At 40.5% G+C, this 11,927-nt stretch overlaps 2 protein-coding genes across 4 annotated transcripts; both read right to left on the reverse strand.

Annotated features, from left to right (window-relative positions):
• Positions 1–115: 115 nt before the first annotated feature.
• On the reverse strand, positions 116–4,098 carry LOC311503679 (uncharacterized protein). Its single transcript, XM_084566546.1, has 8 exons — positions 3,875–4,098; positions 2,638–2,748; positions 2,443–2,553; positions 2,216–2,326; positions 1,355–1,465; positions 1,146–1,253; positions 470–580; positions 116–276 (listed from the first exon to the last, which is right to left on the reverse strand). The coding sequence occupies exons 1-8, from the start codon at positions 3,884–3,886 to the stop codon at positions 160–162; spliced, it is 792 nt and encodes a 263-aa protein (XP_084422672.1). The 5' UTR covers positions 3,887–4,098; the 3' UTR covers positions 116–159.
• Positions 4,099–4,371: 273 nt separating this feature from the next.
• LOC311503677 (uncharacterized protein) lies at positions 4,372–11,390 on the reverse strand. Of its 3 annotated transcripts, none has more exons than XM_084566544.1 (9): positions 11,101–11,390; positions 10,774–10,881; positions 9,347–10,105; positions 8,889–8,999; positions 8,600–8,710; positions 6,490–6,600; positions 6,086–6,196; positions 5,465–5,572; positions 4,372–5,350 (listed from the first exon to the last, which is right to left on the reverse strand). In XM_084566544.1, the coding sequence occupies exons 3-9, from the start codon at positions 9,476–9,478 to the stop codon at positions 5,207–5,209; spliced, it is 828 nt and encodes a 275-aa protein (XP_084422670.1). In that variant the 5' UTR covers positions 9,479–10,105; positions 10,774–10,881; positions 11,101–11,390; the 3' UTR covers positions 4,372–5,206. The 3 variants fall into 3 exon arrangements, with proteins under 3 accessions (XP_084422670.1, XP_084422669.1, XP_084422668.1); XM_084566543.1 differs by having other exon boundaries at positions 9,347–9,912; positions 9,995–10,105; positions 10,774–11,390; XM_084566542.1 differs by having other exon boundaries at positions 10,774–11,390.
• Positions 11,391–11,927: the final 537 nt, after the last annotated feature.

Below are 11,927 nucleotides of genomic sequence, written 5' to 3' on the forward strand. Positions count from 1 at the left end.
ACTACATATCCATGACGCAATAAGCCAACTTGAAAGTCTGTATTTTACATTTGATGTTCATGTTGTCTGCAAACAGAACAAACTAAACTTCTAAATGACAGATTAACAAGGTCAAAGATAAGATATTGGAATCACTGTGAAAAGTTTGTCTCGTTTTGACTATACCTCGCTCTGGATTTCACTCATCTCCCGGGCAAACTGTGTCTCTGCAGTTTCTGGGAGCTGAGAATACAAAGACGACGCCAGCTCCTTCTTCCCTTCATCTGTGTACTTTTTCTATTAGCAACAATGACAAGAATCAAAGGGGATGAAACCATTAAAATTATACTTGCAGGTTTCCTCCTTAGAGCTGGTGTCACATATAAAGAGTTGTTTAGTTTAGTTTTCTTGACTGAACTGAAAGAGAAATAACAAGATAAATGTAGAGAAGGTGCAACAGAGAAAGGGAGAGAGAGACGGAGGTACTCACATCACTCTGCAGTTCAGTCACTTCTTTGGCATGTTTGGTCTCCAGAGTTTCAGGCAGTTTGGAGTAAAGAGATGTTGCTATCTGCTGCTTCACCGCCTGCTTGTACTTCACCTGTCACACACACACTTTAGTTCAAATGAACCGTCGCACTGCTCTTTGAAGTAAACCTGTCTTCCTAAAGCTGCTCCTCACATTCTTATGACTTGAAGCTCACTAACGTCTGCCTCCACTGAGCAGTGCTATCAGCTCTGTAACCTATTGATAGTTGTCAACCAATCAGATTCCAGCTGCATGCCCTGTTTGACCCCACATGGACAGTAATGTGGGATACATTAAAGAGCTAAATAGGTGAAAAAGACCTTTGCTTATTAGTCTCATCAATTGGATTTTCTGTAAATACAGTTATTAGAAGTCAGTGGTGCAGTTGGGTACAGGTTATGATGCAGCAGGGACTCCAAATTGCTTAATCGGGATATTTTCTTCTCTAAAACATCTTCAAATATAAATAAAATAAGACAAAAAATGTTTGAAATGGTTTATGAGCTTTGCATTTTCTAATCACCTACTTTTATTTTAACTAAATATAAGCATAAGCTAAATATTTTGAAGCTTCCAATCATTACGATAGAAAATGATTGACAAAGCGAGACGTTAAGACCATGCTTAGAGTTCCCACCTCACTGTGCGTCTCAGCCATCTCTTTAACAAACTGAGTCTCCAGAGTTTCAGGCAGCAGAGAGTACAACGTGTGGGGCAGATCCTCTTTGTCCTTCTTATACTTGGCCTTGAGTAAGAGAAAAAACAAACAAACACATTGTAAACATAGGTATTAAACTGAAAATAATAAAATTTATTTCAGGATGGGATCAGAGAAAAGAGCTGCACCTCGCTCTGGATTTCTGACATCTGCTTGGCAAAATGCATCTCTGCCGTCTCAGGCAGGAGATGGTAGAGGGAGGAAGACACTTCCTTTTTACAGCCCTCCTTGTATTTCACCTGCATCACAAAACAAACTGATTATAACAGATGATGTGCATTAAGACTGAACATAAAGTAGATTTTAAAGGAAAAGGGATGCAAACAAAAAGTCTGGGCTCATTATTGAAGTATTCTTGGATGCAGCCTCTGGTGACGGACAGAGAGCCTGCAGACTTCCCTGTCGCCTGAGTAACATCTTATTTTTGGAACGGCCTCCTCCTGCTCAGATATGGGAAATGTGGTGGTCTTTGTGTGGAGCCTGTGATAGTCTGACCAGCACAGAACGAACAACGGCATGGTCTCACAAACAACCTCAAAGGTCACCACTTAGAAAAATAACCATCAAAGCTAAAAATATCTACATACTACTCTGTTATTGGAGTTATTAAGAAATTCCCAGTTGTTATCAGTGGCCATCTCTGTTTAAAGGAACATAAAGTAAAATCTAACTTCTCTATCTAAAATCTAATTAAAATACTAAAATACTTTCAGAGCTCCTGCAGCAATTCAGTCTGCATAATCTTTGATTCAAATCAAGGTTAAAAACGGACTGGATTTAAATTTAACTGTGTCCAGTATTACAATGAAGGGAAAAAGGAAAGGTGACCTGTGATAAAAATGGTTCTAATGGACTAGGCCACGCCCATTTCCGCCTGCCATTTTGAAAAAATTGCACCTCAAAGCAAAATCAACTCCCCATTCATCCCGTTCTCATCAAACTTGGCATGTATCATTGCTGCACGGCTGCTGGAGGAAAGAGTTCGTCACCTGACTCTGAAGCTCCGTCACTTCCTTAGCCAGCTCGGTCTGCAGGGTTTGAGGAAGGTTGGAGAACAAACTGGACGACAGCTCCTTCTGCAAGTCCTCTTTGTACTTCACCTGCAGAGACGACAGAGCAGGAGGAGTGTTTGTCTGCCGGCCATGTGTCCAGATTTTGTAATATGTGAACTGATTGTAGCACGTAGTTATGGTGTTGGTGTGTCCGCGCCGAGTACCTGGCTCTGGATTTGTGAGGCCTGCTTGGCATGTTGAGTTTCCAGAGTTTCTGGCATCACAGAGTACAAACAGCTGCCGGCCTCCTTCTTCCCTGACTTCTTATACTTGGTCTGAAATTAAGTAAAGAAATGTTTACATCTTTGTATTGGTTTGAGTTTTCAGATATCTAAACCTGCAGCACACTCTCATCTCACCTCGCTCTGTAGCTCAGACACAGTTTTAGCAAACTGAGTCTCTGCTGTTTCTGGTAGCTGAGAGTAGAAACTCTGAGACAGGCTCTTCATCCCCTCTTCTTTGTACTTGTTCTATAACCAGTGACAAATACTGTTATCTCCCCTACAAAAGAAATTTGTGACTGAAGCTGAAGTTCATGCCTAAGTGTGACAAATGCACCACAGGGGGAGAGTGCAGTAATGAGCATTCCTCTCTGCGACTTGTCCAAAGAAGTGAGACCTCCAAAGAAACAACTGTACTCAGAAAATATGTGAAAAGACATTCATTTATAATAGATTCATTCATTCATTTGTTCCCTGGTGCATCGCAACAGCAATCCATAGCATCCAGAGTCGCAAAGACTTTTTTCAACTGACATCCTGCAGACATCCACATCCTACCAGCTGAAGAATGAAACATGACATCACAGATATCCATTCAGATCACACACAAACATGGCAGCTGAGAGGATTCTTGTGGATACTGTTGATATTTCGGTGCTGGAAGTCTAACAATGATTCAGGTGTTGTTGTTTTTTTAGCAAAATCCTAACAGCTCAGACTTCTGCTATCAGGCACCTCTCCTGTGAAACCAGTTCCCAGTTTGGGTTTGGGAGGCAGACACCCTCTCTACTTTTAAGGTCAGGGTTAAGCTCCTATCCTCTAATTTTTTTTCTCTGGCACTGAGCTCCTGCCCTCTAATTACTTTTCTATTACTACTCATACAACTGTGTGCCACTATTAACAGCTGAACTGAACTGAATTAATGTGTGACTGAAAGCTTTGAGAGTTTAGTTTTTTAGCCACGCTAGCAGCTTGGCAATAGATTTATCTTATCCCTTTCTTAATTCCTAATTATATACTCTGATATCACTGGATAAGGCAGCATCCACAATACATGAACATCACTGTATGATAAAAAGAAACACATTAATGGTACTTGTTAGGTTACACTGTGACAAACTTAGTAGCAAACTTCATGTATGACAGCCTCTTCTAGTTGCATTGATGTATCCAGTTAGACTCAATGAGATGAGTTCAAATCACCTGTGAGAATGCGGTAGTTTTTAAAGAGCAAAACATATACTTGTAATCTGAAGACTATTATTGCTCTTTTAACACTGCAGTTAGTTCAGTTGTGTTAGGATATCCTTAATGCTCATGCTGCTGTAATGTGAGTCCATGTTTGCTCTTAAATAATGGCTTCAAGGTCTCTTACTTGGCTCTGCATGTCGGCGATCTCCCGAGCGAACTGGGTCTCTAGAGTGTTGGGGAGCTGGTGGTAAACCGGACAAGACAACTCCTTCTTCACTGCATCTTTATACAGGACCTACACAGAGGAGACAAAATATTGATTTTCAAAAAGGGGAACAAGCTGCAGGTTTGTAATATTTTAGTTCATCAACCGCAAACTTCTAAAGCAGTTTATTCATTTACCAAGTTATACACAGCAACTTCACACAAGAAAAAAGAATATGGAAATTTAGGCTTATGTAGTTTTTTTTTTCTTCTTCGTGTGTTTACTCTCTGTCTGCAGCTCTTGCCTGGTATGTGGTTTGCAGTATCTTTAGTGAGATTTATATCATGCAAATGGAGCCCTGAAAAAGATCATCAATCATCAAAGGTGCAAACATGGAAAAGTATAGGCTCCAACAGACCCCGCGACCCTTAACAGGAAAAAGCGGTTACAGAAGATGAATGAATGAATGAATGAAATATGGGAAAGTAGGAGTTTTGAATTACCACTGTTGCTTCATGACTACTAAAACATCTTCCAACCAGCCTTTTAGTTCTCATTAGAAGCGTGTGCACCATGCTTACAACCAGTAAGTAAACTTGTGGATAAGTAAGAGTAGGATTTTATGTTAAAGGTGTCTTCAATTTAGGCCATTAATCATGGTTCTGTTATTAAGCATTAAACAGAGGAATTTCAAATCAGGTGGAAATCAACAAAGGTTTTTACAGGAATAAAGGTCAGTGAGTTTAGTTTATGTATACCTCACTCAGTAGCTGTGATGCCTCTTTAGCGTGCTGTGTCTCCAGGGTTTCAGGCAGCCGGTGGTACAGAGACGTTGATGCCTGCTTCTTACTGGCTTCTTTGTATTTAGCCTGAAAGTCACAACGGGCACTTAGATCAGAGCTTAGTTCTCAGAGGTCCTTCTTCTAAGTCAGCCCTGAGGTGATCGCTGTTAGGATACTAAACAGGACAAACCACAACCAAGACTGCACTGACTTAAAGAATACTGAGCTTGTGAGCTGAAGTTCCTCCTACGCCAACCACAGACACCAGAAAAAAAATAAGATTTATTCACAAAACAATAAACACACTGGAAATAAATAGCGGCTATTAAAGTGCCACTGTTTTATATGCCAGAATGAAGGCTATACTAGGTCTGACCGCATCTCTTAAGAGAGAAAAGTGGGAAGATGACACAAAAAGCATGTTGTGAAAGCAATTTTATTTCCATCGAACCTCTATGTTTTTCCGCTATCTTGTATTTTATTATACCTCGGTGAACAGAATCATTGAGATTAGTTCTAAGGTTGCAGGTCATTCTGTGCGTTGATTATTCAGTCCGCCCACCTCACTCTGCATCTCGGTCAGCTCTTTAGCATGTTGGGTGTCGAGGGTGTCAGGGAGCAGAGAGTACAGGTTGACGCTCATTTCTTTCTTGCCGTCTTCTTTGTATTTGACCTAGAGAGGATTGAAAACAATAATTGGTGGATGGTTCGTGTCGTGACACAAAGCCTCAAAGTGCTCAGGCAGACACAGATATACTGTATGTTTGAAGTGGTCGAGCAGTCGTACCTCACTGAGCATCTCCATCTGCTGTCTGACAAACTGGGTGTCATTGGTCTCTGGCATTAGGTGGTAAAGACTAGAGGCGTCTTTCTTCAAGCCCTGCTTGTACTTTAGCTGCAGCAGACATGGTTAAAGCACATTGAACAAACACGTTTTAATCAGATTGCTTTAAAGATGCACTGAATGACAGTCTGAACACCATGAGATCAGGGGTAAGAAAGAAGGAGATAAAAGAAAAAGAATACACCATGTTAGGTTTGGAAAGGTGCTTTTTGTGAACATTGTTCCCTCTGAGCTCAGGTCCATGCTTGTGTCAACCTCATGTTCCATTTAAGTATGATTTTATTTAGATTAGTGTTCTGCAGTGTGTAAACTAAAACAACATAAATTACAGTCTGAGTGTTTGACCTTTTAATTTGAGCTCATTACATTCATTGACATTCTCTGTCATCCCTAAGCAGTCAGTGCAATAAGAACTACATTCATGGATGCCTTGTTTGGTTAATCTTTGGTCACGGCAAGCCTCTGATTAGCTCTGAAGACTGATGGCCTCCCCCAAATAGTTTAAGCTGAGGGTCACATCTTTTCAGTGTCTAGCTTGTTTGCTTTGTGAGCATATACAGTTACCTGACTCTGCAGCTGCGAAGCCTCTTTAGCGTGCTGAGTGTCCAGAGTCTCAGGTAGAGTCGAGTAGAGAGAACTAGCCACTCCCTTCTTTCCTGCTTCCTTGTACTTCATCTGAAAAAAAAACCATAACACCATGAACGTGACCATGTTTTAACTTACTTGTTTCACACATTCAGTGCAGAGTCGTCTGCATAGCTGTGAAACTTGAATTACCAAGACAGTACATTTAAGTATTGTATCGACTTTGCATCCTATTGTTTTACAAATATTTTACTGAATTATTTCTAACTCTGAATCCATTGTACGTGTTTCTGGCTCTAACTACATGGTGCTAAAATGTTGCAACAAATCTGTAGGCAGAAACATGCTGTGGTCCACAAATCATGAAACAATCTTTCTCTCACCTCGCTCTGCAGCTCCGACACATTTTTAGCAAAGCGAGTCTCAGCGGTTTCTGGTAGCTGAGAGTAAAAACTCTGAGAGAGGTTTCGCTTTCCATCCTCCTTGTACTTGTTCTGGAAGAGATCGACACGTGTTTTAAAAACATCTTAAAACATCTCACAGAGTGACGTAGAAGCTGTGCAACAGAAAATATCCTGAACGTGAACCAAAGCTCTTTGAGTGCACAGGGAGCCCAAGAAAGTCTGCTTTACCTGTGGCCTAAAAAGAACTGAAATATGGCTTCCCAGCTTTCCTGGCGATAGATTAGATATGATTAATGATTCCTCTGTGATATTCCTATGATCCTGTGATGCTGATCTGGGTTCTGATGAGCATTGAAGGTTAACACATCGTTGTTTGGTTATTGGTTGTAAATTCATTACATTTCATTGCAATTTATTCATTCATTCATTCATCTTCTGTAATCCCAGCTGTCATCGGGCGAGTACACCCTGGATAGGTCGCCAGTCTATCGCAGGGCTAACACAGAGAGAAACAACCATTCACACTCACATGCACACCTGTCTTTGGACAGTGGGAGGAAGCCAGAGTATCTGGAGAGAACCCACGCAGACACAGGGAGAACATGCAAACTCCACACAGAAAGGTCCAGTCGGCCCATGGATTCGAACCCTGGATGTTCTTGCTGTGAGGCATCAGTGCTAACCGGCTCTCCATTCTTTTTCTGCCTCTCCATTGCAATTTAATTTTTAATATTCACTTATTTTAATATTCACTTATCTTAAGAGTCTTGTAAATATTGTGTATAGATTTTTGTTTTTAGTTCTCAATTTTTTTTTTTATTATTGATTTCAAGTGCCTGTACATTGCTGCTGCAACAATGAGATTTCCCAGTTTGGGATTAATAAAGCTTCTATATCTATCTATCTATCTATCTATCTATCTATCTATCTATCTATGAGGCGAGCATGTAACCAGAAGCTTTGTAGTTGTAGGATAACAAAATAATGTTTTTATGTGTTTATTTGAAAAAAATAAAAAATGGGTTGCATATCTATCTAAAAGGGATCCGACACAGGAGTCACTAAATACATGTGAAAAACTCAATACAGTCTAAATCGGTGCACAGGGCAGATTGAGCAACGAGTAGTCATAGCAACAGTACTGATGTGTCATGCTGAATGAACTGTTACCTTTCAATATGCATTGATTTTTATCATGCTTGTGTGTTAGCAAACGGGCAAAAACAGTGGTGCTGTTAGGGGCTATTTACTGTGGCAAATTAATCCACATTGCAGCCAAATGGTGTATGTGGGATTTAGTTAAAATATTGTGTCACCCGGAGCGACAGGCTTTCCACAGCCCAAAAGAAGACAAAGAGCAGGTGCTGTGTTACTGGGAACGATTCATCTTATGGGTGCAATCTTGTCTTTATAATTTCCTGACAGTTTGCTTGAAAGTTCATTAAAACGATTTGCAATTTACTGGTGTATATCAATGATGCAAAAACGTAACTGTGGTGGTTAGCACTGATGCCTCACAGCGAGAAGGTCCCAGGTTCAAATCCATGGGCCGACTGGGCCTTTCTGTGTGGAGTTTGCATGTTCTCCCTGTGTCTGCGTGGGTTCTCTCAGGGTACTCCGGCTTCCTCCCACCATCCAAAGACATGCTTGTTAGGTTCATTGGAGATTCTGAATTGCCATAGGTGTGAGTGTGAGTGTGAATGGTTGTCTGTGTCTCTGTGTTAGCCCTGCGATAGACTGGAGACCTGTCCAGGGTGTACCCCACCTCTCGCCCGATGACAGCTGGGATAGGCTCCAGCAGACCCCACAGGAACAAGCGGTTACAGAAGTTGAATGAATGAATGAATGAAAAAACTTAACTGTTTTAGCTTTGTTTTAATCCATGACCTGGACTGCAGACAACTAAAAGATAACAGTCTTTTGTCTGGTGAGATTTATTACTGAAATCACAATGTTCTCAAAACAGTTCTAACAACTGTTTAACCGTGAGGACATTGGCAAATGTCACTGTCACAACATTTAGGAGGTCTAGCAGATGATTCAGTGAAAGTTTGCAAAGGTTTCCACCTGACGGATGGATTCTGTTTACCTCGCTCAGCGTGTCCGTCATCTCTCTGGCAAAGCTGGTCTCTGAAGTGTTGGGTAAAGTGGAGTAGAGGGAGCTGGACATCTCTTTCTTCCCGCTTTCTTTGTACTTGATCTGAGATTTAGAAGGACATTATTATAAAATATTTACATTCATCTGACAATGAAATTACCAATTTGAAAAGCTATTGTTTTTATTCAGGTTTTAAATCATTATTCATAATCAGACATAAATTACCCTCAGACACTCAGAGACTTTTCACAATTAATATTACAAGTCAACGCCACATTACCTCACTCAGTAGCTCTGCAGCTTCTTTAGCGTGCTGCGTGTCCATAGTGTGAGGCAGGATAGAGTACAGGCAGGTATTTGATTCTTTTCTACCGGCCTCCTTGTACTTGGTCTGCAATTTCAAATGAACATAGCCCTACTTGCATGAGTGTAGGTTTGTGTAACACACATAGTACAGTAGTTGCATGGACCTTTCTAGCAGACTATAAGTTGAGTAGTTGTGACAGAAACATTTAAGAGATGCAGACATTACATTAAGGCTGAACACAGACAACAGCATTTTAAGCTGCTTATGTTGTTTTTCACCCTCTGGGAAAGGCACCCAGCTTAATAAAAGTTTGCAGTGTATGGATGAGTTTGATATCGTAAATAAGACAGCAAAACCAGATGTTGAACAGGAACCCTGTGTAATAATAAATAAAATAAATAACTCTTTACGGTTACTGTACAGTACTGTACCTCACTCTGCAGCTCAGACAGCTGTTTAGCCAGCTGTGTCTCTGTGGTCTCTGGCAGCTGATGGTACAAACTGCTCTGAATCCTCTGCTTCAGACCTTCTTTATACTTCACCTGCCGGAGATGAGGGAGCATCACAAGACAGGATAGATGTTGGTTTGGGGTGAGTCACATTGTTTGATTAAGAGAAGATAAACCCCAACGGATCTAGTGAAAATTTAAATTGCCATGATTGTCATGAGAATTTGTATGTCCAGTTAAATTTGGAATCAAGGTCAATAGTGAATCTTTTACAAGAACGAATCTTCCACCAGCCTTCTACTTCTGTAACTGTTCTAATGTAGTGAACTCTGCAAAAAATCTTGCTACTCTTTTCCATCTTTCCTGCTAACATTTCACTTCCAGCAAAGACGGATGGAACTAGAATCAACTTATAAAGAAGCAGCTTGGTTGAATACCTCACTCTGCAGGTTTGACACTTCTTTAGCGTGCTGGGTGTCGATCGTCTCAGGCATCAAGGAGTAAAGGTTGATGTTCATCTCCTTCTTCCCATCCTCTTTATACCTCACCTGAAAACAGAGTCGTTGGATATGATTTGAAGCGTCTGCACGTGCTCTGCATTCATTTCTCTAACGTTCTCCTTCCTTTTACCTCACTGAGCAGCTCAGAGACTTCTTTGGCGTGGGCTGTCTCTATGGTTTCTGGTAGCTGGTGGAACAGACTGGAGGAAAGACCTTTCTTCAGGGAGGCCTTGTACTTGAGCTTGACACAAACATGAGCACAGACAATTATCCAGCTATAAAAACAGCTTGCTCTAACTTTTCATAGCTACACAGAGGACACACAGCTTTACAGATCACTACAGTACAGAATGAATAAATGACATGTTAAACTAGGGACAAATTCAAATTAGAGTTGCTGGTGCTGCTGAATTACAAGAGCTCTAATTTTACAGGCAAAGCAAATTTGAGCATATTGGACTTTTAAATTACATTTGTATTTGTCCAAGATAAGAATAATCAGAAATAAAGACTCAAAAAACTTAAACTACTTATTTAACTATTCCATAAACTTTACCAAAAACAAGCAAAAGGGAACACTTTCACTTATTTTACCATTTTTACCACGCCTCCCTTTTCCCTTTAATTGGTCACAACTCACACTCATAGTTATGACATTTCAAATAGTCTTTCACCTCGTATTTCTTTCTGCATACTCCTCTCCACAGGACTACTACTGCCTATACTTAAAACCAAGTCTTAATTATGGGGCAAAACTTTGGGCCAGCCCTCTCATAAACAGCTATGCCATTTCTTTATTTTTTTCTTAACGGACTTTCCGCTTTTATTGTGTTTTACTGCTGTTTGTCAGTTTTCCTATTTACTGTGATGCATGGCGTGTATAACAGGTGCCTCACAAAAGCGTTTTACCTCACTCTGTAGTTCAGAAGCCTGTTTTGCGTGCAGTGTGTCCAGAGTCTCAGGCAGAGTGGAGTACAGAGAGCTGGACGCTTCTTTCTTCCCCTTCTTGTACTTCATCTGATATTATTCCCATGAAATTATAATAATTCCATAAAATTATACTACAAGAAGTCAGAGATAAATCATCCATGACAAAAATTGATGCTATTAAATGATGACTTATGTGAATTGTTACGTCATTTGAGCAGAAGTTCAGTTTCAGTACTAATTTCTACATCAGCAGGACACAAAAATCAAATGAACACCCTTGTTCCGCAAAAGACGCTGATTCCTCACCTCGCTCTGCAGCTCAGCGACATTTTTAGCAAACTGCATCTCAGCGGTATCTGGCAGCTGACTGTAGATACTCTGAGAGAGACGCTTCATCCCGTTCTCTCTGTATTTACTCTGTTAAAAGACAGAAAAGCAAAAACATGTACCATTACATCTCTGACCACTTCAGCTGTGTGACACGATGTAGTAGATGTAGTAGATATGGAGGACTTTTGATGCAAATTTAACCATCTGATTTTTTTTCTATTAAATGCAATGCTAATGCTGTGGCTTTTCCATTTATTAGCCGTGTCTTGGATGAACACAGATCAATACCAACAACGAGCCAAGCCTCATTAGGGCGGACTGTATGTGCAGCAGTGTTAAAAATGCAAATGAAAAGCTGAAACGCAGATAACCTCTTTGATCATTTTCTGGAGATGATCACACCTGTGATGACCAATTCTTGACAGGAGGATCAGAAACGATGAGCTGATAAAACGACAGCTCTCTGCATAGCTCTAACTCATTACATCTATCAGAGAAAAATACATTTTTGACCAGTTCTGATGTGTCATCATATTCGGTGCCTTCACTGTAAATGTCAGATTTTCTGATTTGTTCCTGTTGTTTATCGCTGCTTCTCTTCTTTCTATATCCCTCCCTAAAAATGATATACAGGCAAACATTTTTATGAGCACAGCCAACATTAGGCAAACAGTGAGCGTGAATCAGCTTTTGGAGAGATGTTATTCAGGGGTAAGAGCGAGCACTGATTCTGCTGGTAATTGTTGAGACTGCATTAAAACATTCATTACATAAGTTGCCTATTTGTCAGTGTTTCACAATAA

This window comes from Chelon labrosus (genome assembly GCF_963514085.1).
Source record: "Chelon labrosus genome assembly, chromosome: 18".
In the NCBI taxonomy this organism is placed as follows: domain Eukaryota; kingdom Metazoa; phylum Chordata; class Actinopteri; order Mugiliformes; family Mugilidae; genus Chelon; species Chelon labrosus.

Bases quoted from the DNA above. Each gene is read 5' to 3' on its own strand.
- LOC311503679 (XM_084566546.1), bottom strand. The intron at 2,327-2,442 runs GTACTCGGCGCG...TCGTCTCTGCAG, and splicing joins CCTCACAAATCCAGAGCCAG to GTGAAGTACAAAGAGGACTT. The intron at 1,254-1,354 runs GTGCAGCTCTTT...CTCTTACTCAAG, and splicing joins TGTCAGAAATCCAGAGCGAG to GCCAAGTATAAGAAGGACAA.
- LOC311503677 (XM_084566544.1), bottom strand. From the start codon at position 9,478: ATGCTCCCTCATCTCCGGCAGGTGAAGTATAAAGAAGGTCTGAAGCAG. The intron at 6,601-8,599 runs GTAAACAGAATC...GATCTCTTCCAG, and splicing joins TGACGGACACGCTGAGCGAG to AACAAGTACAAGGAGGATGG. The intron at 5,573-6,085 runs GTAACTGTATAT...TGTCTGCTGCAG, and splicing joins CTTCGCAGCTGCAGAGTCAG to CTAAAGTACAAGCAGGGCTT.